The 26,245-nt window shown below is 37.6% G+C and overlaps 2 protein-coding genes across 3 annotated transcripts in view; one reads left to right on the top strand and one right to left on the bottom strand.

Annotated features, from left to right (window-relative positions):
• The window catches only part of LOC117295001 (RING finger protein 44-like), a 34,036-nt gene extending 14,120 nt beyond the window's left edge, over positions 1 to 19,916 (top strand). Inside the window, exons 2-9 of one of the 2 annotated variants that reach the window (XM_033777566.1) lie at positions 1,885 to 2,111; positions 3,307 to 3,571; positions 4,488 to 4,841; positions 5,886 to 6,038; positions 6,525 to 6,658; positions 8,003 to 8,069; positions 8,731 to 8,858; positions 9,266 to 19,916. In XM_033777566.1, the coding sequence (XP_033633457.1) occupies positions 1,885 to 2,111; positions 3,307 to 3,571; positions 4,488 to 4,841; positions 5,886 to 6,038; positions 6,525 to 6,658; positions 8,003 to 8,069; positions 8,731 to 8,858; positions 9,266 to 9,428 (1,491 nt within the window). In that variant the 3' untranslated portion in view covers positions 9,429 to 19,916. Of the gene's footprint in view, positions 1 to 1,884; positions 2,112 to 3,306; positions 3,572 to 4,487; positions 4,842 to 5,882; positions 6,039 to 6,524; positions 6,659 to 8,002; positions 8,070 to 8,730; positions 8,859 to 9,265 lie in introns of both variants that reach the window. The other variant, XM_033777565.1, reaches the window with a different exon arrangement.
• A 622-nt stretch (positions 19,917 to 20,538) lies between these two features.
• LOC117295175 (NHL repeat-containing protein 2-like) lies at positions 20,539 to 25,750 on the bottom strand. The gene is made up of 8 exons (XM_033777750.1): positions 25,581 to 25,750; positions 24,259 to 24,995; positions 23,587 to 23,810; positions 23,044 to 23,275; positions 22,545 to 22,667; positions 22,063 to 22,272; positions 21,712 to 21,943; positions 20,539 to 21,363 (listed from the first exon to the last, which is right to left on the bottom strand). The coding sequence occupies exons 1-8, from the start codon at positions 25,714 to 25,716 to the stop codon at positions 21,119 to 21,121; spliced, it is 2,139 nt and encodes a 712-aa protein (XP_033633641.1). The 5' UTR covers positions 25,717 to 25,750; the 3' UTR covers positions 20,539 to 21,118.
• Positions 25,751 to 26,245: the final 495 nt, after the last annotated feature.

Here is a 26,245-nt window from a genome sequence, read left to right as displayed (position 1 = left end):
TCCCCTAGCGCGACGTCCGTGCCCCCCCTTTCCATCACCCCCACAGTAAGATAAACAGACCCGGTTCCATATTACGAACTGCCCTTCTTTATCCATCTCGTCGATCCCATCATTCCCCTGTGCCGCATCGTCGAGCTCCTCCCGGAGTAAGCAGCCACACTTTCTTTGTCTGATAGTACGCAGTCTTTTCACACAGGGCCGAGTCCATCTCAAAATTGAATTTGTGTGTGTGTTGTTGCGGCAGAGAGAAACTGGTACCAGCATGTCCCTTGTATACATGCTGTCGCATCCCCATGGGTTGACCCAAACAACAACGACAGTATTTGGTCTAATCATCAAAAGCCACAGTGGCTAATAATATGAATTATTATAATTAGGGTTTGCCCTTACCTTTTTCAGTGATTGGCCAACCGGACCTTGTCCATACTTGATATTAAATAGAGACACTTTTTAGTTCACTGAACTAGCCAGCTAGACCACTTGGCGAGAATTTTGAATGGTCCTCCGGCATTTGGGCAGCGGACCAATTTTAAGGGAGAACAATGATTAGGGCTTTTGTCTCCCTCGTATGACCTATGTACATTGTACCGAATCAATTTTATTTTGTAATTTGTAAATGTTTTCCTAGAAATTTATATATGATCACCTTCACATAACACTATTCATTTGTTTCCCAATTAGTTCAATAAAACATATTTTGAATCTAGAATGAGGAAAAGTATCAACATACTTTAAGACTGAACAAAAACAATTATATTAAAATTTTGTTTTCTTCTTTATATACAAACTATTTTATCCTTTATTATTGCAGTAAAACTAAAAGTATATTTTGATTAAGAATTTTTGTGTTATTATTGAAACTGACTTGCACACATTGTGATTAATTGTTACATTAATATTAGGAAGAAAAGGTTCATACTCATACGCAGTAGAACTGTAGACAAATTTGGTTAACCTTCAATGTGTACACAATGCAAATGAATAATTTTACGGTATCCTAAATTCAACTTTGTACAAAAATATAACAACCACTCCAATACATTCTTTTTTAAAGTTTTGTTCAAAAAATAAAAATAAACATATAACATCTAAATTATTAGAAATTAATATGATAAATCCAGCTTTTTGCGATGCGTCATCTTCATTTTAATTTTAAAACCAGGGGGGTATGCTCATATTACATGTTTATGTTAGCATTGAATTTATAAAAGCTATTGATTGTGATGAGATTCTGTCTATAAATAATGCATAATGAACGCATCATTAGCGACAAATTTATTGTATCCGCGATACTATGCTTTCACATGACCTAACAATCTATTTTGAGATTTAACCTTTTTACTTGATGAGAAACAGGAGAAAATTATCTTTATCAAAATTGAGTATCCACGTTTTTACCTCAAAGCAGGGAGCTTCTTCTGGGGTGGTCTTTTTCTAGATTGAAAAAGGGAATGCCTTTAAATGGTGAACATAGCTGCGCCATTCCTTCTGGCATGGTTTTTAACAAAGAACAATGGTTAACTGTAATACTACAGTCCTTTTGACTGCGATGAGTGAATGCAAGATAACCATGCGTATATCGTTTATATCGTGCCATTTTGTGTGATGTAATCATCATCACAAAGCCCCCACCACCTGTGGCCAATGTTAGTTTTCCCACTAGTTGCGCACGATTGTGTGTGTGTGCTCCTCTCTCCAGCAAATAGTAATTGAAACTCTCAACAGATTCAGCATGCAGATTATATACAGACAAACGCCATTGTTTCCTTTAGTTTGTACATATAGTTTTATGAACACATAGCAATCTCTTAAAAAAAAAGATAAACGGTGTGGTTTTTTCTTTAAATCTTAAATCTTTTGTCCTCTTTCTTTTTGTAACCACAGAGCGAGAGCCCAAATCGTAAGCGTAGAAGAATGTCACAAGGTGCTGTAGATTTGTCCACGTCCCCAAGTCCACCAAGCCTTGTCCGGCCATGGCAGTCCTCGTCAAACATTAGCGGCGGCATGCAGTGGCCTGGTAACCAGCAGACAGGCTACCAGGGAGGCCAACGGTACAGCGCTGGTGACTGGTGCAATAATAGCTCCGGCTGGAGAACCACTGGCAGACGAAGGTGAGAGAAAAAAATGCCAATATTTCGGGTGTATTCCATAACCCGAACCAGCTCCAAACTTTTCCTTCATTGTAACTCATATAGCCCAAGTTGGATGGGGCCATATGCATGTATTACAGTGCTAAGGTTATTTTGTTGGTGGGTTTTGGTGTGAGATGGTTCCAAGCCTGGATGCATTTTCATTAAAAAATATGAAAGAGCCTGAAAATGTAGTAGAGTTGCGAAAATACTGCCAGCCATTCTCAAGTACATGTTTGAGGGTTTCCACAACTGTCTGCGTGTTTGAATAGCTGTCGATAGCATTATACAAGCGGGCGTTTTTTGTGTGAACGAATTCCCACCAAGCCTATGCGCTCCACTGGGATTGATCAAAATTAGCCCGGACGCCCGTTCTGTTGACGTGAACAATACACAGTACACGCATCCACATTGTTTTCTTATAATTAAATTGTAATGAGAATGAGTTTCTTCCTTTCACATCATAATCATTTCAGAGTGGAAGTATCCCCCCCCCCCCTCTTCTTGAACAACTGCCACTTAATACAATTGTTGCAAATTAGACACACCTTGTTTTGTTCCCCTGTGGCGCTCGTTCCCAGGGCCCAGTTTCAGACGGTCTGCAAGCGAACCAATGAATTCAATTTTCTTCCTTCTTTGTGCATTTAGAGCATGTTTTAGTTGCCAGTGGTCTTTGCTATAATGGGAATAATGCACATTTGCACAGTGTTAAAGGCAGTGGACACTATTGGTAATTGTCAAAGACTAGCCTTCACATTTGGTGTATCTCAACATATGCATAAAATAAAGTAATAATAATAATAATAATTTATTGAACTTATTATTGCGCTTTCTCCAGGACCAGCCTGTTCGAGAGCGCATAACAATTTAACACAATACCAGTAAAAAAAATAAAAAAATTATGGAAATTAATTAATCCAAACGAAAACAATCAAAAGCGTAATTACATCAAAAAACCATAAAAAAGACCATGATACAATGTGTTTGTTTTTTAAACAGATATTGTGCAACGTTTTTGTACATTTCTTCATTGTTTGTGTAATTGTGAGTTCCTCAAGTTATGATGAGGTCACGGCATCTTGTTTTGTTCGCCCATTATTTTAAAGAGTTTTGAGCTATGGAAATTACACAATGCAAATTTAGACGTTTCATTCATTTTGGTATCTTTTAATATTAGCCCACCCTCAAATAGAAGGCAGAGCCAACGGCAGCGTGAGCGACAACTTCGCAGCCAGAACAACCAACAGCAGCAGCAGCAGCAGCAGCAGCAACAACAGCAGCAGCAGCAGCAGCAACACCCATCAGCGAGCGGAGGAGACCGGCGGGCATTCCATCCACCCAGTATGCCACCTCACCACGCTACCATACTTCCCCCACCGCCCTCACACCATGCCATGCCCTTCCAACCCCACATCATCATTGACCTTAGCAGTGAAGTGAGGGTAAGCAAGTAGTTTTGGTTCAGTTCCCTGACTCTTAGAATAGCTTGTAATGTGTTAACTGGGATTAAGACAAATTTTTCATGTACACTGTCTGCGACTAGTTTGTCGGTTCTAACAATTCTGTATCATACCTTAAACTTTTTTATGTGCGGAGGTTGCAGGTTCAAGTCCCACTCTCGTCAATGTATCTTTGTTCAACCCAAAACGTCAGATACTTAATTTTCTTATCTTGGTGCTGGGCCTATTAGGAATCTTCCTCTATTCACTGAGGCCAACCCCAGGGGGAGCGTCGTGAGTAAGAGCTGTTGAATTGTTCCCACGGAAGCCAAATGAAATGAGACGGATATCTCGTAATTCTCTGAACCATTTCATGTCTCGTTATGTTGATCAACAGTTAGTTTCTTAGCGGAAGTTTGTTACCGGTGTAAAAGTATTTGCAAAGATGTTATATAATTCTTGAACTTTAAGTCTTAATCAGATGAAGGAGTAGGAAGTTTTTTTTTTATAAACTTGGTGCTGCATAGCCGTGGTTTTATCATAAACTTCTGATTTGGAAACAAAATAGGCAGGGATGAGACTTTTTGAAGTCTGATTAAACAATAACAAATACTGTGTGTTTCTCCAAATAAAAATAAATCAGGCTCTTTGATCCACTTCTAGTACTGAGATATATAACTGAAGGGGGTGTCAAAAGGTGGAAATGCCAGCAATTCAATGTACCCTCTTAGACCTAGAAGCAGAGTTAACCTGGTAAAATCAAATTTCTTAAAATATTTCCTCATTGAACAGAATTACTTCAAAATATCGATGCCTCTGGTGCCATCATTTGTCTGATATATATATTTTTTATATTCTGATTGATTCCTGAAGGGTTGAAAGGGAAGATGGTTACATTTGTTTTATGTTTACCTTCTAGGCTCATGTGCCAACAACTACGCCCATCTCGATTCCCGTCACGGTTCCGTCCTACGCCGTGCCTATGTGCACCGCCCACACCATCCCGACCTGTAGCCTTCACCATGGCCCCTACGCACCCATCCCGGTGACAGCCAACGGGCGGCCGGCCCACCCGCCCCCTATCCCCATCTGCAGTATGGGCCACATCCCGATGTGCAGTGTGCACATACCGGCATGCAGCGGGCACCACCTGCCGGTGTCGCAGACCTCCATGCCTCATATGCTACCTCAGGAGTCGTTAATGACGCATGTACACACGCACCACCATGTGCCTCCGCAAGTGCAGTATTATGCTGCGCCTCCACCAACGCAGGTATGACTTTTTTTGAAACCTTTTCCCTATGAATGTTATTCTAAATTTCTCACTTATGCTGTACATAATCTCCTCTATAGCAAGATGCATAGTTAACAACTCTGCTAAATAAAGCATTAGGAAAAAGGCTGAATTGTTCGGCAATTTTTTATTTTCACTTAACTGATTTGTCAGATTTGAATTGTGTGTGCCATTTTAGTGATGGTGACTTGCCCCAAAATCAGCTTCTACTCAAGGTGCCCTCTGCATTTAATAATGGGTCAAACCTTTTTGGATTTTGTAGACTTTTTTTGCACCCACTCTCCTCCTTGAAAACAAAAGCATGATTACTGACTTGTAGGTCACAAAACAATGAGGAGAAGATTACACTTTATTCATCGGTGACATTTCCATAAACCGGTATCCGTGTTACACTTGCCAGGGTCCGGTGAACAAGAAGTGCAGACAGAAACGTATTGAGTTTCCCGTCGCCCGTCGATGGGGGGAAACCTAATTCATCTTCAACTGACTTTACAAACTCTCTGTGTGTCCCGAACCTTGTTCAGTGGGAACCTCATGTTAAAGGAATGCATTCCAGATGATGCAATTGTGTAGTTGGCACTTTTTTTCCAACATGCTGTGCAACACGAGGGTGGTCGGAGTGGCAGAGAAGTATCTTTCCTCGCCTTTCACCTCTAGGACCCGGTTCAATACTCACCAGGGCACTACTTGGATTGGGTTGTCATCCCCTACCTGACTGTGGGTTTTCCCTGGAATAGTTCTCTGGGGTTTTCCGCCCACATCTGAAACTGAAACCTTCTTCCATGTCTTCTCTTCACTTAGCTAGTTCAGTGATTAAGGCCGCTTTTGTAAAAGTCGTTGGCGTCACAACCAGAATGAATGAATGAATGAATGAATGAAATGAAAAGAACAGAAACACTTGCCGAATCCCAGATAATACAAGGCTCCAAAGTGTTACTCACCAGCACTTCCTTATGCTATATTTATTTAAATTGATTTTGATTGTTTTGTGTTTTTTTTTTTTTTTTTTTTTAACTTTAGCAGACAAGATCATCGGAGGTGGAAATCATTGGAGAGAGGCCCGCAGCATTCCACGTGCCTTCCTCAACTCATCACAACCCCTCCCTCACCCCGTCACCGCCACTGCACCTCTTACAAGAGTCCATCTTACGTAATCCCCCAGACGTGCATCACATGGTGAGTCCCCTCCCTGATTCCCAACTCACCTTTGCCTGTCTCTCTTTTGATAGTACTATTGGAATTTACAGGCCGAGTGGTCAAGCACACTTATAGTTCTCCTTGTTGTTTTGTATTTTGAATAGATTTCCAAGCCCTCCTGTCAATCAAGTCTCTGTTTTGTTAGTACTATTGGAATTAACAGGGCATATTGTGGCCGAGTTGCCAAGCACTCTGGAGTTTCTGATAAGCAGAGTGTGGGTTCGAGTCTTGTTATTGTCAAGAACGGGACTTGAACTCACACTCTTAGGAGAACAAAGGAAAAGCTGGTTATACTGTTCGCAATGTCGAGACCACTCCCTTTCTTATCAGAACCAACACTATTCCCCAACATTATACACAGTAGTACCTGCATTTTAATGGATATACCTTTTCTGATGATCAATACAAAGCAAAGCTTCAAACATCACTTACGTTTTGCTTACGTTTTGCTTTTGGTTTTTTCAGAATGCCTATCCAAGGCTTAACAACATTGGGAGGCAGCAGCAGCAGCGACGGCCGCCTACACGCCCCTGGAGGAACCAAGTCTCCCCATCGGTACCAGTCCAACCATCCTACCCGGGCTGGTTCCTGCGCTACCTGTAAGTATCCCCTCATTCTCTTGAATATCTATCCAAAACAACAGTAAAACCATTATCATTATGCATCCATCTTGATTTTTTTCTCTCATTCAAATCAATGTATTAACCAAAGTTAGGCTAGAATAAACAGTCTGGTTCCTTTTTATACAATGAATATTAGCATACATATGTTATTGTTGTGTAATACAGCGAACATGACCGAAAGTCTCCTTATATTAGCCAGAGCCACAGCTTTCATGAAATGGCTTCTATTGCTTTTGAAACCCTTTCAATGGCTGATGATTGTTTTTTACAGGGATGCAGTATCTATGTGTATCAGTTTATGAGAATCACAGTGTGTGTATAAATTTAGCATCACGTTCTGTAAAAAGTGACTGTATTGGACACTGTTGATTTATGAATTGTTTTTGAAGAGTTGTGTTTGGATGCAAAAGCCTCAATTCATTGAATGTACATGTATATGTAGAAATATAGTTTGTGAACTTGCTTAAATGAGTCCCTTTCTAATGATTATAATAACTATTTAATGAAATCTGAATGGTTGATGTTACTTTCGTAAAATGTTTTAAATTCTGGTCGGTTCGATAGTCTTTGTATTATTGTGTAGACCCTTTCTCATTCATGATGTGCATTGTACCAATATTGACTACAATTTGCATCCCGTGCTGTGTGTCCTTGGTCTCCAGTGAATCACCACCTGTTGAATTCATTTCCCTGGTAGCCATGGGGTATCAGTGTACTGTGTGCCCATTGATTCCGGGAAGGGCCCACTCTTGGTTCTCTTCTACCCCCTCACACCCACACCCCAAGGTTGACTGGAAACTGGGTCAGTGTAATATAATTGAGTTACCATTTGCCTGATCTATTGTATTTGGGTATTAAATGGTTCTTAATTAAATGATAGGGTTAAGTATTACAAGTTCTTTCTAATATTACAAGTTCTTTATGATATTTTGATCCTTTACAATATTGCAGGGCCCTTTACAATGTTACATATGGTTCTTTACAGAATTCCTTGGTGTTTTTCTTTCAAAATTGATATTTTGTGGATATTTATTATGCAGTTTTGCTGTTTTAATTTTTCTTCTCGTTATTTGTGTTGTATGTCTCCTAATTATATAGTAGATTATCTTGTTGTTGATATTTTTGCTTTTGCGTATTGGCCTAAACCTTATAATTTAAACAGTATTGATGTTAAGACCATTAAGAGAAGTAGTTTAGTGTGCAGGATTTTACACCTTAAGTTTATCCTTATAAACATTTTGAAGTGAAACATTTTCAGTGATCCTGAAACAGCAGTTCCAGCAAATTTATAGTTCTCCCTGTTGTTTTTGTATCGTATAGGTTTCCAAGTCCTCCTGTCAATCAAGTGGAACTTGAAAATGAGGATGCTGAAGTCGAAAACTACGAGGTAAGACATGTATGTACGATAAAGGAATGACTTAGTTAATTGAAACCTGATAAAAGTGTGTGAATGTTTTTCCCTGAGACTAAGGACACCAGACTGTGTGGCTGAGCTATCCTAATATGGGTTTGAATCTCAGTTATTACCGGTTATGGTGCTTGACTAAAGGCCGAGTCACACTGCAGCGATAACAAAAACAATAAAGATAACAATGCAAAGAGAACGCATTCTTTTGGTTGAAATGCTTCATGCAGAATACGCACACACTCATTCGACCAATATAGTATATTTTATTTGCATTGTGATCGTTATTGTTTTCATTATCGCTGCAGTTTGACTCGGCCTTGAGAGGCTGAACCATAGCTTGCTTCTCTTCACCTAGGTGTGCTAATTGGAACCTGTAAATGTCAACTTGAATTGTGTTTGATTAATTCCCAAACACCCTACATGTAACAGTACCTAGGTTCTTAAATAAAAAGCGGAACCCTAACCTCCTTCTATTAACTTGCTAAGCCTCTGTTATTTAATACAAAAACATGCGCTCTCCTGAGCCCAAGGTTTGCTCAAACCTAAACGAACTACCGTTTGAAAGATAGAAATCAAGCCAGTGATCTTCATTCAATAATCTTAGTTAATCCCTATTTTCTTTCTTCTGGAAATTATTCAGGCTCTCCTAAATCTTGCTGAGCGCCTTGGTGAAGCCAAACCTCGTGGGTTGACGAAAGCCTACATCGACCAGCTACCCTCCTACCTGTACAAGCCGGACACTCATCAGTCGATAAACGACCAAACCTGGTAAGTTTTTGCCTACACTTGATGTATGGTCCGTACTTGGGCTGTTCATAAATATGAGCAGTTGGCAGCATCAGGGTGGAATCAATACATGTGGCACCATAACCAAATTGCCAGTGGGTCCAAACTCACAGAGCTAGAAAAGTTTGTTTCACAAAGACATTCATCAGTCACAATACTGGCATATAGGGACCATTTTCATAGAGCTGCTTAAGCACAAAAGATAGCCGAGTGTAATTTAGTTACCAGACAGAAAAGTTTACCTGCTTTGTTTCAGACAGAAATATTTCACAGGGCAATATTCCTTACCACACATATAGACTATTGGTACTTGTATCAAGTCATTACAAAATCAACTTTAAAAAGAATTGGTCCCTTAACATGTCTTTAACTTAACTCTCTTCCTGCAGCTGTGTGGTGTGCATGTGTGACTTTGAAGCAAGACAGCTACTCCGTGTCTTGCCGTGTAGCCACGAGTTCCACGCCCGCTGCGTCGACAAGTGGCTCAAGACAAACCGCACCTGTCCAATCTGCCGAGCCGATGCCTCTGAAATGAACAACCAATCAGATTAAAGAGGTTGCAGGTCAAGGGTCACATTGTGTCCCTAATGGCCGCCGCAATTGGTGGAGGAAATCTTTCACTCGTTCAAGAGTTTTCTTTGGACAGTATTTAGTGTTTTCTTGAAATATCGGGTAATCGCATCCAAATAGGTTTCTTTGGTGTTTGGGGATGTGTGATTTATATTCAATAGATTGTCGTTTTACCTACATTCAGTTGTTTATTTCTGAATCGAGTTGATTTTTTTGTTGTGCCTTAATAATATACTCTTTATGGGTTTTTCTGGTCAGGTATTATGATAAACTTGTTTACAGTGCTTTTTGTGTTATTTTCCACAATGCTAGTTTTTATTCTCTTTCGTATCATTTAAAAATGATGTTATTCACTGTTTGTGCCACAACTGTATCCACCTGTGTTGCATTCGATGAATTTCATAGTCTTGGATCTTTCATAGAGATTTTCTGTTTGTGTTTTGTGAATGGCCTTAAAAGAGAAGAAAGTGTTAACACGTAGAGGAGATAAGTAGTTGTTTTTAGGGTCATGACACTTTCACAAATCGTACGGCTTATAATCTAACACAAAAAACTGAATCAAATGATGTGTATAAATGCATGCGCTGTGTTTATAATCCTGTCTATGTACACTCAGACCGACGGCACTATCTAGTAAAAAAAGTGAACGTCTGTTGTGTGTGCACCTGTGATTCAACTTTGAGCTCTTTTTAAGGAAAACAAATAAAAGGTGTTTCTAGTTTAAAACTAACATCCCAGTGTGCCTGGTGTAGGATTAGCATTGTGTATCCGTTTATACAAGTACTTGAAATTGAGTGTGGGTTATTATATATAGCAAAAGGTCGGATTGTTTCACCTTAATTTTAAACCGATATGACCATTAAGTGTTAAACCATTTGATCTCAAAGCCAAACTGTTTGACCCAGGTCAAACTGTGTGACCAGGTGACCTCCAGGTAAATCCTGTGTTCTGAAAGTTTAAATGTATTGACCTCTACTCAGTGTTAAACTTGTTTGACCTTGTGGGTTACCCGTTTGACCTCATGGTTTACCTGTTTTACCTCATGAGTTACCTGTTTGACCTCATGGTTTACCTGTTTAACCTGATGGGTTACCTGTTTGACCTCAAGGTCAATCGATTCGACCCTTTGTCTCTCTCTCTATCTCAGTGGAAAGTTACCCGTACTCGATGTTAGCTTTAACAAAACAAAAACAACTTTCAGAGATTTTTATGTCACACCTTTATATTAACATCCATTTAATCTGTAGGTTAGCCAGTGAAAAAAATTTCAAAAAATAACAGAAAGTTCAGATGTTAATGTGATAGAGGCTAGCAGATGTTAAATGTCCTTCCCTGGTAGTCTGGTGTTGGTGGCATCCTCTCGAAGTGTCTTCTTGAAGAGCCACGGGCGTGCCATCTCGACAGACCCAGGGGTTGGCATAGCTTAATGTAGTGACCAAGAGGCGTTAGATCAAAGAATTTTTCTGTGTGAATTTAGTCCTTTTTTTGTGATGATTACCTTTTTGGATGTGTTATTAATGTGAATTTTGAAAAAAAAATTACAAAAAAAATAAAAAATAAGTACATAAATACACAGGAATAAAAAAAAATCAATGAACTTCTATTTGCGATTAACCAAACTATAGTATTCTTTAAGATATTTCCATTTAATACTGCATTTATATTCTTGTTATTTTGTTGCCTACTTGCGGGATATATCTTTTTTATTTTGATTTGTACTTTTGTTTTGGGGAACAAAATTTAGAGAGAAATGCTTTGAATTAACAACTTATATAGATTGTATTTATGCAATAGTTACACATGTGAGGTGCTTTTTTATAGAAGTCTTTAAAACAAAATCTGGATTGTTTGGAATGTGCGTGTGAGAAAGAGTGAATGACTGAGCGTAAATGCTCTGTTCAAATGCAGCCTTGTGTGTATGCTCATGTTTACCATCAAGATTTATAAAGAGTAGTGTATGCTAATTAGAATGAAATAGTTCAAAGTTCAACTGTCTCAGGGTCATATGTGTACTTTAAAATCTTAATTTTTTTTCATATTTTGTTTTGTTTTGCATTTTTTCTTTCTCTCTCTTTGTATTCCATTTTGGGATGTCGTGATTCCATTTTGCATTTAATTGAATAACTTTGGCGCTGGTTCGTTGTTGCTGTTTTTGCCTTGAATGCTTTATTTCACATTTCTTTGCTACTTGTTTTTAGTTGGCATTTGAAAGCTCAGTCTGCATGGGCATCGGGTTGCTGTTAAATCCATCAATTTATGACTAAATTATATGTTTTGCAGGGCGTTGTTTTCTTGATTACATACGCAGTCCAGTTCAGCTTGTTTTAACCCAAGAACATGGTGGACAAAATTCATTACTTTGGTGATTTCAAACTTGTGTTATGGCCGTTGACCTTCTGTGACCCGTATTTAGATACAATGCACAACAGTGTAAAACTAAACACATGACAAAAATGTATACAAAGTGTTCACACATTTGTGATTTTGACTTGCAAGTTTGTCTACAGAGTGTTACCCTATCATAGCAATTTTTATTCTAGAGCATAACCACCCTCCCTTTCAGTTACCGAGCATTTATAAAAAGTCTTTGTTTTTATTTTTATTTTAATCAAGCCTAATTCGTTTTCGAAGCAACAGATTTTTTTGTGGGTTTTTTGTTTCAAAATAAAATCGCTTCTTACAAAATATTTTTCCGGAATGTTGCTGCATGTATTTGAAGCAATTTACATCATTTTCGATCAATTTAGACAATTGTTCAGAGGGACATTGCCAACATTTCACTCATAATATTGCTGTGTGTCACAGGTTAAGGGGCAAACATAGGCATGCTTGTTGTTTTTTTAGAGTTTGTTCACCACACATGTACAACCTTCAAGGCAATACTGTTATAATTGTTTTCCAAAGTGTGTCCAATTGTCTTTGTGGGTTTGTAGAATCCCAAGTAAAAATATTTCGATGCATTCCTTTTTTTTTGTTCCAGTTATTTTTTTATGTGGATTAATGCATGCTGAATTCACTCAACGTTTGGCTTTTTTAAAGCTGCTTTTTTCCATATAAAGGAAGCCATATAAAGCTTAAAGTTTGTGTACACTGTTGGTAAATTTTAGCCTAAAGGAGAAAGTTCTCAGAGTTTGGTCTCATAAACCATCCCAAATTGGTGTATATTGATGTTCTAATCGGGCTATTCACCCCCTCAAGCAGGATATCAACATGATTCCAATACCAAAACCACTGGGTGACAAAAGGTTTTTTGAGGTTGAGATACTGCATGTTATTATGTTTAAATTTGCATTGTTCCTTAATTTGGTGAAATCAATATGCTTAGCACATGAGAATTTTGCTTAGAAAATCAAGGTAACCAGTCATGATGACATGCATTGCTGGCGTCTTTGACTGGTCCCCTGCAAATTGTTGCTTAGCAATTTAATCTGTTGAGTTTAACAGCTTTCTGATTTACAAATTTGCCAATGGTGTACAAGTTGCACACTCAAACCTCATACCCAGGGTGACTTATGCGAAAACTGGTTTAAAACCAGATTTAAAGGAATTTCTGGAAACTTTGAGAAAGAAGTTAAAGATACCTCCCTCCGTGAAAACAAATATTTAAAAAAAGGGGGAAAAAAAGAAAAAAAGAAGAAGCATAAATTTATATAAAATATTTGCCTTTGTATGAACTGTGGGTGTTTTGTAGCTCCAGACGTAAAGGTTATTTTTAGGAATAAAACATAAACAAATAGCGTGATTGATATTTGGTTAAATCCTACTATTTTGGTAAATTGCTGTTATAACTTGACACTAGTTGGTTATTGTATAGTTGTGGAGTGTGCAGGGGACCAACATGAATGCTTTTCCATTGTAATTGATACATAGTATACCAGTGTGCCTATTTGACATTTAGATACTAGATAGACATGGGACGTGGGCTTTGGTTTTGTTCTTTTTCCCCCTTTTTCCCCTGTATTTTACAATTTAATAAGTACTGTAATGTTGCTACTTATTGTAAACTTATTACTCCCAAGCGCTGCTGTCGTAGCATTATAACCATTTTTTCTAGAATTTGTCCATGCTTTGAGAATGTACCCCACCCATCCTTAATAATATTCCACATCTACTTTTTAAGTTTTTGGCTTTTATTAACATTTGAACTCAGCTGTTTTCCTAGAGCTATTTTTGGTATTCCGCTTTATGAAACATTTGCCTGATAATAACATCTGATTATGGAATCAGTTGGGATTGCAATGTTTTGTAGTAACATTTTGATTTGAATGTGGTGGTGTATTTTTTTAAATATAATTTCTGCCTCCCCACTGCCAATTGTTAAAGTTAGTTCACGTGTGACTGTGTGTTTTTCCCTTTGAACACCTAGGCATGAATTGCACTGTGTGAAATTGTATACCAGGGAAACCACTTGTATGAAGTGAACACCGTAAACGAATGTTTGGGCGTTGTGATTTGTTTAGCATGGTCAGGGGATCAGATTCCAACAAATAAGTTTTAAACTTTCCAAGATGCAATGATTGAACAAATCCCTTGATAAGACTCACTACTTAGTAGGAATCACAATCCAAAGTTGTGTCCAATCTGTGAGACACTTTGCCCTAAAACCCAATCAAACTTAAAGTCATTACCAAGTTATTTCAGTGGCAAAGACCTAATATGCTGCAAAGAAATTCCACCAATACAATAATTTAAAATAAGTAAAACTAATGAACAAGCAAACAGCAAGTTCCATTCATAATCTTACTTCCGCAAAGGATTTGTAAAACTTATAAAGGCAAATAATTTGCAAGAAGCTTAAACCTAGGAAATATCATTAGACAAATTCTTTTTTTACAGTCATATTCCCATCCTAGATGAGAATTTCATGCAATCATTTTGGGAATGAAGTATTTTTTGACACCAGTTTATGGAATGTTTGTCTTTCCGTAGCCAGTTAAAGCAATAGGGTCCAATCCACTTCCACCAAGTAACTGCCATAGCTCTACATATTGTTTATTTCAAGTGTCACTTCCATTATAATTAGTGTGCCTGTATGTGTGTGTGCATTTATTTATAATAGTATTTTAATTCTTAGTATTTGAATGCTAGCTTAATTATAACAATGATATGCCGGTATAAATATATATTTTTTGTTTGCCTTTTCACTTTTTGTTTCTTCTTCTCTGTTGTGCCATTGTGTGCAAAAACAATGCATCCAATAATTATATTCAAATCCAATTGGAGTTAGGGGGCCTCTTTTGGTAGCCTGCTTAGTTTATGTTGATTGCATATATTAATAAAAAAACAATACATATTACTAAAGATGCCCCTCAAGCTACTCTTTATTTATTTTCTCTCAATTCTGGTTGGATTTGCAATCTGCAATCATCATTCCCTTTTATCCACTGTCCTGCCATAATGATTCTTGTGTGATTTTTGGTTATGCCTTTTGTAAGCATTCTTAAAAACAAAATCATTGCTTTAACTGATGAAAGAAATAAGTCATTAATGACATTGTTCATGGGAATATCAGGAGTTTCTGTACTGAAAACTGAACACTTATGGTGTGGGTTTTCAAATGTTTTACAATTTGATAGAAGTTGCTTTTTTGTCAGCATGATTGGTTCCTATGGTGTTGTGCACATTTTTTTGTCCTTGTTGTGGATTGTTCGGGATTGTGTACGGTTTTTACAAACTCTCTTTGCATGGTGTCTGAAATCTTAGAGGTGTGTTGTTCAAACACCAAAGTACAACGTTTTGTGGGGAGTGGTCTAATTTAAAGAAAAGCATTGCTCCGTGTGCATTGTGCCAGATATCAAGTTTTTTAATGTTACATAACTCTTGTCACAATAGGTCTAGATTCATATACCATGTAACGTGCATGGGGAAATGTATTTTAAAATGTACTGTTTTGGGCAAACAAATCCCATTGTGAATAAACGTTTCACTATGATTGACTCTTACAAACACACATCTTTGTTTGTTGTACTTAGTTCCACAAAGATGAAGACAGTATCCACACTTCCAGTTTTGATTTTAAAACTGTGCACAGGTTTTCTCGCTTTTTGGCAATGTTATCAAACAATTGGATATGCTAAGGACATTTTCAAGATAACATTTGATCTTTTACTAATCTTTGACATTGCTTGGTTTTCGCTTCTATGCACTCATTTCACCTGAAGTGGTAAATTTTTAAGTGGCTTCTTGTGATGAAAGAAACAAGTTTTTTATTCTTATTGCTACCTCATTGTTCATTGTTTGTACAGTGATTTTATCAGGATTGGCAGTGCATTGTGTTAAAACGGTTGTAATTGTTGGGTTTTACTTCTCTTAAAAAAAAAAACTTAAAAAAAAATACTTGTTAAAAGCAGAGCAGGTGTATAGAAGAGTGAGTTTGTTTCCTATGGAATTATACTGTATGCACATCTTTACAAAGAAAGTAAAGTTAGGTCGGTATTTGACATTGAATATTCACATAGGCTTTCTACGGCATTTTTTCACTTTGCTAATTCTATATTAGACATTGGACATTGGCATAAGTTTTCACTCACTTTACATTTGCTGTACAAACCTATGTGAATGTCACATGTCCAATACTAAAATAGCAAAGTAGACATTCGGTGTACAAACTTATTTGAATGTCCTGTGTCCAATATTGAATAAGCTTTACTGTCATTTCTTTTTATTGATACATTTCTGATGAAGTTCATTTGGATGTGTAGAGAGTATTAACGCTTTATTGTGGGCATTGTTTCTATACCAGCTTTACCTGCAGCATATAATCACACCATAACCTGTATGGCCATGCTTTGTTTAGTGTTAGGAATTTCATGAGGATAAATCTCAAAAGGTTGGTTCAGTAAAACTCTAAATTTAACAGCCAGGCAAAAGATTCAAGCTGGCCAGAGTGAAATCATGATATGCTTGAAGAGTTTTAAACTTACGGGAGATCAAACAAAATGACTGGTGTTTCTTCGCATATCATTCGCGCCTTTGGTTGAATTCGTGACAAACACTCTGTATTCTTTCGGTTGACTCCCTATACAAAACTGAACTAGCCTTCCTATATACCTGTAGAAAGCAACATTGCAGTCGAAGAAAACAAAATCTATATTGTTTGACAGTTTATGGTTCTAGATTTCTAGCAAAGAGCATAAATTAACCTTGTAACAAAAACAAATGCAATTTTTATGGCAGATGTCAGTTGATAATTACCATAGCAACTAATCAAGATACAATGTTTAGATTGTGTATTAAACTACTCAATGAATTAACCAGGAGATCATTTCATGTATTGTGAAGATTAAGGTATAAGACCTTTTATTGGCAAAAGGAGAAACAACAATGTAGAAAGATTTGTTTAAAACCAATGGCATATAACTGTCAGTGCAGTCAGGTAGATTTGTGCATGCTAACAAATCAATAATGTTACACTTACATAGCTAGGTGTTTGATAAAAAACAATTTAGTTCACTCTTTGTATCTATAACATAGTACACAGGTTATTCTCATGATGGTAACCAAGAACAGACCAAACCATGTAGCACCGCCAAATCAACTGTCGTGGACGATAAAATTGTCATGTGCGTAGGCACTACACTATCCACAGAGAGCAAAATGGTGGCAGTTTTTTGTTGGTCATTCAGATTGGTCTGTAATATTCCATCGAATTATCAAGTGGCATTCGATATTATTTTGAAAATTTAGAGCGCGATGAATCTCAAAGAAAACATGGAGGCCCTTTTTTGAAACTATGGCTTCGACAGGGCTCTGTTGGTTATTTTGAAAAAAACAAAAAAACATACACTTTAGGTTTAACTTCAAACCGGCTGGTGGTACCTAAGCCAGAGCCTTGTGAAAGCAGCTGTAGAAACGATCTTTGTAAAAAAGAGTGGAACGCTAGAGTAGATTTCAACCTAAAATAAGTACTAGGACAAATTCTAATCCAATTGAATCACTTTATAAAATGCAAATAAGTGGTAACCATTACACAAAAGTATCACCAACACTAAGTTTTCCCCTCCATAATTAGGTATATCGTGAAACCCTTGTTAAAATGTCTGTTACAAGAAAACAAATAGTCACGTTTATGTAACAGTTGTTGGTGTTTATTGTTGATATCTTGCATGTGTTTATTATAACACTCAATTATTTCCATAATGTGAAATAAGTAGATTTATTACTTATAACTATAACCCGGTATGAAAATGCATTGGATTTTTATTTTATAGGAGTTCACACTAAGGATAACACCCTGATTTATGTAGTTGAAAAGACAAACAGAATTGTAGTAATATATATGTATTAAATGAACTTAAAGCGCAGTACTGTTTTAAATTGAAAAGGAAAACCTATGGGGCATGTTTATTGTTCTGCCCTTAGCGTGCACGAAATTACCGCTTCAGTATTTATATTTCACTAGCTTTAAATCGATATTTGTCATTGGAAAAAGTTTGGATTTTGGTTATATTATGGTTATTACTGGGCAGAATTTTAATAAGGTAAAAATGTTAATAGGACAACTAAAAATCAACACAGTTTGCCTGTTTAATGGATTAGTGGATACTAGTGGAATTAGATTAGTTGATTCTTACATCCACCACTTCTTGTTGATTCTCCTGTCGGCAATCTCTCTTTGTTTTAAAGCATGGAGCTGATCTCTGCCAATTGTTGTTTTCCACACAATTTCATCCACAGATAAGTTAAAGTTTAAAGTGATTGATGTTCGTCATTTGTTGTTGTTGATTTCACTCGCACATTTTCATCCACAGATGAAGTTAAAGTTGGTTGACAGTCATCATTAGTGGATGTAAATGATTCAATCCAAATTTACGATTAATTTGGAGTTCAAACAAATGACATATATATATATTTTAGATATAAAGTTAACAAGTGGTTGTAACAGGTGACTGGGCCCAATTCCAATTTTAGAGCTGTTTAAGTCGAAAATACTGCTCAACAATCTGCTGCTTAGCAGCAATGAGCAGGGTTCCATGCACAAATTGTACATGTGACATGGTAGTTTGGCTGGTAACCTTATATTGGTAAGCATCATTTTGCTGTGCTTAGCTACTTTTTGTCATTAAGCAGCTCTATGAATTTGGGCCCTGGTGTTGGCTAACACTATAATAAATCTATGCTTTATAGAGCTTCAATACCTATGTGCGTTGTGTTGTAGAGCATACTGAGACCATCTGAATTATTCAGATTAAGATTCTGTGCCAAATTTTCAAAGGGCTTTTAAACTTAGCTATTTGCTAGGCAGGAATGGTTTACCAGCCAAACTGTCGTGTAATGTACATGAACAGCGATTGTGCAGATCAAAACAGCTTTATGAAATTGAGCTAGGTAGGAATGCACATAGTTAATGGATGATTTGTGCTTTGCACTATTCATGAGGTAACACAAATTTGACAAATCAGTTGTATCCTTTAATTTGCATATTTGCATATTAGTAGCAGACTGTATTCAAATGTGATATTGGATCCTTTGCCAGTCTAAATGCAGTGAGATTTATAATACATGCTCAAGAACTATCACTTCACTCTGTGGTATTTAAAAATAATAAAATAAATAGTATATTGTTTTTTAGTTTCCAGTACATTTATAGCCAGGTATTATTTTAAACTCCAGTAATATATAATGGACCAACTATAAACAAAAAGCTGTAGAAAATGGGATTGTTTTAAAAAAAGAAAGTGTATTTTTGCAAAGATGATTTAACCAAGAAAAAACGCTTAAACTTTGTAATGGAATTATTATATTTAACTCAAGATGCTCCGAGTAGAAAGTAGGAATCTCTGCTTTGAAACTGAAAAAAAAAGTTTGGAACATAAAATAGTAACATTTTGACACAATGCCTCAGCAGGACTGAAAACTAAACCAGAAATCAACAAGATTTGTTAGTTTAATAAGAGTGATCATCACCCCAGTGAAATGTTTTTGAGTGCCAAGAAAAGTGAATACCCAAATCTTCACAAATTGAATGATTGTTTACGCAATGAGTGAGTGATTGTGTTTGATGAAATCCAAAGCACGGAAAGCTGTCCGCCAGGGCTGAAAAATAACTCTACTTTGCTGGCACAGATTAAAAAGCAACCCTCTGCAATACTTTGCATGAATATGAGGAAGCTTTTACTCTTATGCCGGCAAAATAATAATAACACGACCGTATATCTGTTATAAAATATACCCAGAAAATAGCAATTATATGAGATTTTTAACTAGGCTCTGTTTAGCTATGGTAATCTGTGTCAGTTTTCTGTGTGAGTGGGTTATTGTTTGACTGATTAATTATTCTATAATGCACCATGGTTATTATTACTATTAAAAAAAAAAGATAGTGTGTAGTCTGAGCGAAGAGCGCCCTCTCTTGCTTTGTTTGGGGAGAGGGCAACTTTAGGGGAGAACAGTTTCTTAAAGGGCGGTATTGCAATACACCCAAGCTGCATTGTGTTATACTGACAATAAATGCGCGAGTGTAAACATTAATGATCGGCTTGTGCTTGCTTGATTTATTGTATGTCTGTAATGTTTGTTTAGTTTGTTTGTTTGTTAATAGGCACTTGTGGCTAAGATGTACAAGTAAGCTTACAGAACCTACTAAAGACACAGCAATTTTCAGAAAAATATCTTTATTTTTATTACAAATGATATTATGAAACTGCATAGCGTATAATATTGAGGCATTCTTACAATTTAAAGTCCATCTTATAGATTAGATTCTACCTTTGAGGCTGTGTACTGATATTTTAATGTCTTAACAAGTATACTGGCAAAAACACTTGTCTGATGTTATTAAAGCCTAATTTAGTGTTCTTTAAATACCCTGGACACTATTGGTTATTGTCAAAGACTAGCCTTCACAGTTGGTGTATCTCAACATATGCATAAAATAACTAACCTGTGAAAATTTGAACTCAATCGGTCATCGAAGTTGCAAGATAAGAATGAAAGAAAAAACACCTTGACACACGAGGTTGTGTTCATATTTAGATGGTTGATTTTGAGACCTCAAATTCTAAACCTGAGGTCTCGAAATCAAAAATCTACATCACTTTAGAGGGAGCTGTTTCTCACAATGTTTAATACAAATCAACCTCTCCCCATTACTCGTAATCAATACTCGGTTTTATGATGATATTTATTTTGAGTAATTACTAATAGTGTCCACTGCCTTTAAACATTATAGAATTACATTCCAAAGACAAAAGTCGCCAAGAAAATTAGACAGCCTGATCGGTAAGCTGAAATGGAAACTTACACAGTAAGAAAAACAAAATGGCTGTTAAGCAGCTCTAGGAAAGTGGGCTTTTGGCTGAGATGTATGTCCTTGATAATTTTGTTGTCAACCCTCTGTGATGAATGTTGGTTAGTAAGGAAACAGATATGGACATTCAACCCCCCCCCCCCCCCAAGTGTGTTCAGATTTTGATAAAAGCCATTTCTAATTATAAATTTTGGCAATGCTATAACTGGATGATAAAATAGTATAAAAATAATAACGTCAAATGTTAAACTACTTCCCTGCTTCAAGAGCGGAATAGAGGTGGCAGACTTGGGTAAGCCACCAGCGTGATGTTGTGAGTTACTTGGATAATGAAGAGAGACTCAAGATCTGAGGATGAAGCTCAGTATTAAAAACTCTGTGTAGAAACTGAATTTAAAAAATAGTAAACCCCCTTTCCAAACCACTATAGATCCATCCTATGAACGATTGTCAAATCACAATCTGAACTCCCCTCAGAAAATTTCAGTGGCACTTCAAAGGCCAACCCTGTCATGTGACAGGTTCCAGTTAAATCCTCGCAGTAGCAGACGGAAACTTCAATCCGCATTGTGACATCTCGGGCCATAGAGGGCGCTGTCCATTGGTGAGAGAGTGGCTCGTCAAGGCTTGAGATGGATGTCTTGCTAAGAACCAGATGGGGCACGTCTCCTAAATCAGGGTGAAATATTTTGAAAAACGGTTGTCAGTTCCAAGGGATATCGACAAACTTCCATGAGGGGATTAAACGCCAAGCTGGCAACAGCCAATCTCTCTCATACAAACATTGATTCCAACAACAATGATTAGGAACTGCACAAGCCAGAAAATTGTGTTACAATGTTTAATAATGCTAATATATTCACTGCTGCCCAAATTTGAGGCTCTGCTGAATAGAGGCGAATAGACTACTCATCAACGATACTGTAAAAAGTATAGGCAGATGTGGTTTTGGCTGTCCTTAAAAGTCTTTTGTTTAAGTTCAAATTTAAATTAGAAAACTCTTGATTTTACCCTTACCCTTAACATAGGCCATCCATGCGGTTGGAGCGCCCTCTGTCAGCTTACACCCATCAGGTAACTTAATGTTGACATGAAGGCAAAGAGCACCCTCGACGGTGGCTTCAACCTGGGGTTGAGTCGTTACTGGTGTTTTAGATGGGACGATGGGTTTGATTGGTTGAGCTGATAAGGACAACGAACTGACCTCGGCAACTGGGGGTTGGCTTCCAGCTGGGAAGATAATCTTCAACTGCAAAAAAAATATAATGGAATATTGTTAAAAGACGTTACATAATCTTACATTTGAAAATTTTAGAGCTTAAGGCTAATATTGTTATTAAAGGTGAACTAGCGTTTTAACATAGTTACCTCTTGGACGGTGTTAGATTCTAAATCCAACACTCGGATCGCATGGTTGTTTGTATCAGCAACATAGACTCTCTTGAAGGTTGAAGAAACGCACAACCCTCCTGGCTCATTGAACTCAACCTCTTCCAAAGTGGAACTGTCCACCTTGCCTGCCTTGCCATTGCCAGCAACTGTGGAACAGGACTTCCTAAGGGGATCCACCATTTTTATCTAAAGGTAGAAGGAAAAACAAAGTGGACAAATTTATGCTTTACATAGGCACAAGGAAATAATGACTCACTGAAGAGTAAAGAGGGAACCAGTCCACTACCATGCCGACTTGGGTAGTGTCCTGTGCTTTTGCTGTGGTGCCCTTTTTCTAAGTTCCAATACAAATTTACACTTTCCTCATAGAAGTGCTTCTTAGAATAGAATTGCCCTGCCCCTTCAAGAACAATATTCAAGGCCTTGTACATTAGTGGCGTGCAATGAGACTAACATACCTTATGGTTGTAGGAGTCTGCAATGTACAGGTGCTGATTCAATGGATTCCAAGCTATGCCTATCGGATGCTGCAGTTTAGCATCCCGTCCTTTACCATCAACATCCCCAAACGCAAAGAGATTCTACAAAATAAACCCCAAAATGTTGAGTATAATATAAGTGTGACAACAAAATAAGAACAATACTTAGATGTCTTTAACACTAAATAATATTTCAGTAGTGAAAAAAGGATGTCAAAATGTTCCGATAAATTTAAGAGTGTAGAAGTAACAGCTGGACAAGGTGTGTGAGATTAACTCCTTTTCTTCAATATCAAAAGATGATAAAAATCAAACAGAAAAATCTCCATAAAGTGACAGATTTTACGTGTTCTTTCCATTGAGTACAAAATATGCCTGCAGGAAGTCCAGGCTCTGCGGCTCTTTTGTAAATGTGTGTTGTTACAGGTAACATGGTCGCCACATCATTAGTGTAGGACAACTACTTCTTTGTTCTTACCATAGGGTCTAAATCTCCACCAACAACACCCTTCACTGCCCCGTCTTTCAACGAGACGCTCCGTACACTGCTACTCTCGCTGTCTGCAACGTACATGCAGCTGAGGTAGTCCACATGAGGGTTGACCAGACCAGAGGGCTGTGCAAAGCTTGCATTCCTAGGGTACGAATTGTTTCGGTTTTCCTCCTTCCCAGTACCTGCATACAGAATGCATACGTTTGCATTATGCTCTCTGTGGATAAAAAAAAGAAGAGTTACATTGGTTTATTTGCAAATTTATTTTGCGTGGATTGGTATTGCATGTAAAAGGGACTCGGAGCACTAATCTTGGAGAATGGATTAACCCAAAGTGTTTCTGGTTCACATAGTGAACAGATTTCCTTAGGTTTCCTTAGGCTACAGTGATTAAGTTCACCCAAAAAGTATTGGTTTCATAATCAGAAATATATAATTCTTTTTATAATTTAGAAGACAAGACTGGCTTAAAGCAACTAAAAGAAAATCTGGGAAAATGTGAGGGTTTCATACAAAATAAGTGTTTACATTTCCTTAGCTAGCCACTTGCTGTCTCTCAAAAACAGTCCCCAGATCTGGTGGCTTCCAGCCATGGCAATGAAGAGAATATTGTCATCTGGACCGCCGAGGCACACATCCCAGGGGGAGCTCAAAACCTGTTCTGGGCCTGGAGCCCCTCCCCATTGGCACTTGTGTTCTCCCATCTCCCCCATGCCTGCAATGGTAGTCACTCTCTCTGCCTTCAAATCAACCTGAGAATGAGATCATGGATGATGTGACTATTATTATCATTAAATCATTTAATTTTACCACAGCATAAAAACACAGTGTGGATTTGTACAAGTCTGATAGATCCTGATGCTTATGATGTCACACTCTCAAAAGGTGCGATCCCCGAAGCCAAGAGGAGGCAGATCATTGGACGAACACTGTGCAAAAAAATGCGAGCGTAATCTTAGCAGACCAGGTAGCATTTCGCAAGAGGAGCTATTGATTTCTAAAGACTTCTTACACAATGTGGAATGCGCCTCCCAACAAGGGGCTTGTTCCATTTCCATAATTTTGGAGTCAAATCTTTTATGCATGTTCTTGATGTTTCTCCCAAAATTGCAGACAGGATATCCACAACCGAATGGGCTGTGCATTTTGCAAGGAGTCTGTATTCATTGTGTCATTTCATTTAATTAGACATTAATTTACCTTCCTAATGGCATGGTTCTGTGTGTCTGCTACGTATATAACATCCTCCTTCCACACCATTCCTTGAGGAGAGTGGAACCTTGCCTCCTGGAACGACCCATCAACAAACCCTCTCTCAATACCACCGATACAGTGCAATAATACTCCCTCCTTAGTTGTGACTAAGATACGATGGTGACCGCTATCAGCCACAGCTAGGTTGTTTCCTTGATCGTCAACTTCAACTTTCCCAGGGAAGAGAAGAGGCGAGTCTGGTAGAGAGTCCTTTAACCGTGTAATCATCGGAAGCTCAACATTTGTGACGATTTCTCCACGAGATTTAAAAAACTTCATGACGACCTCACAGATTAGAAAAAGTTTCTTGCGTTGTCCTTCTCCGATAATTGGAAGGAGGTACTCTCCAGAAGGTCCAATCAGGAGCATCGTTGGCCAGCATTGTATGTCGAGGGCATCCCACATAACAGTGTTATGATCGTTGATGACTGCGTGCGCAATATCATAACGAAGTACAGCATTCAGAATGTTCGCAGATGTTTTCTCATTTTCAAACTTGGCCGAGTGAACCCCGACGACTACAAGTCCATCAGTGATGTGGTATTTTTCCTCCAGGGCCTCTAGGTCAGGTAGAACATGCATGCAGTTGATACAGCAGTATGTGAAGAAGTCAAGCACCACAAGTTTACCCTTTAAGTCCTGGTGCAACGACAATGGTTTCATTGTGTTAAACCACTCGAGGCCTGCAAATAAAAAAAAGGTCTTCTATCTACATCATTTCTTGGATTGAACAAAAAAGTCAAGCAAGTTTGAATATAGTTACAATATGCTTTAAGTTTAAAACAATCCTTTTATTTTTGGAGAATGCACAGTTGATTTATATCAACATTACTTTGTTTTGAACTTTCTTGTTAAGCTGTTTCTTCCTATATTTGTGGAAACTGTATTAGACAAATTCATAACCAAAATATTGATAGGTCATGGAGGATGGTGGTTAACATGCTGCGTTTCTTTTTTCATACAAAATTTGATTTTATCATGAAACTGGTTAAGAAGTGTAAACGTCCTCAATCAAAGGGGTGGGGCACATCACAGTCACAACTTGTTGTACGGCTGTTTTTTTTTTTTAATAAGTTTTGAGCAGTTTCTTACTATTTGTAGGAACTACGAGACAAATTCATAACCACCACATTGTTTGAAAATAGAAGGAAGGTGACTGGTAATGTATACCTGTAACTCTACGTTTCATTTTATACGAAAGTAATTTTATCACGAAACTGGTTCTATGTCAACGTCATTTAAAACTGACTGAGATGATGATGATATACCTTGGGGAAAGTCTTCCACAACTTTACGTTCATCCGGAGTACAAACGCGCTCCAGATATTTTAAAACTATTTCTCGCCGTTGTTCGTCGGTTTTGGCGGCTGCATAAGCCATTTCTAAGATGTCTATTGCCCCCATTTTCTCAGCAGTGAAACTCAAACGAGTGACAGCACTTTTTACACAACGGGAAATAAACGTAAACAACAACTCATCAGAAGGCGCCCTCAAGTGTTCAATAAAGTTTACACCAATCAAGACACGGACCGTGAGCTGAATACTTTTTTGTGACAAGCTTTCTAGATTTTTGGTGTTCAAGCTATTTATTTACTCCTTTTTGTTTTAATGTTCTCGTAACCTTTTTTATTTGGGTGAAGTTACTTGTGATAATAACCAAAACCGTCCATAATGAGTTGTCCAATGTTCTGTTATGCAAACCTTTTTTTTCTTCTTCTGCGGAAAGCCTAGCAAGCACGTGACACAAGCAGCATGGTTGCTGCTTGTATGTACTTGGTGTACATGATATTAATATGTACACAATACAATTTTGTACATGATTGTCTGCAGGCAGAACTTCTGACGTCACACTAAATACAGGGGACCAGTCAGTCACGTCGACGACGTACGTTTTCGGACAAGTACACCACCGGCAGATAGCGCCATTTTTAAA

The sequence above is a fragment of the Asterias rubens genome, chromosome 9, assembly GCF_902459465.1.
Source record: "Asterias rubens chromosome 9, eAstRub1.3, whole genome shotgun sequence".
In the NCBI taxonomy this organism is placed as follows: domain Eukaryota; kingdom Metazoa; phylum Echinodermata; class Asteroidea; order Forcipulatida; family Asteriidae; genus Asterias; species Asterias rubens.
This window is presented reverse-complemented; position numbering and strand designations above follow the sequence as displayed.

Excerpts from the sequence above, each read along its gene's own strand:
- LOC117295175 (XM_033777750.1), bottom strand. The coding sequence starts at position 25,716 with ATGGGGGCAATAGACATCTTAGAAATGGCTTATGCAGCCGCCAAAACC. Across the intron at positions 22,668-23,043 it reads GTGGAGATTTAGACCCTATG|AATCTCTTTGCGTTTGGGGA; the intron begins GTAAGAACAAAG and ends TTTATTTTGTAG. Across the intron at positions 22,273-22,544 it reads CAGACTCCTACAACCATAAG|ATAAAAATGGTGGATCCCCT; the intron begins GTATGTTAGTCT and ends TTCTACCTTTAG.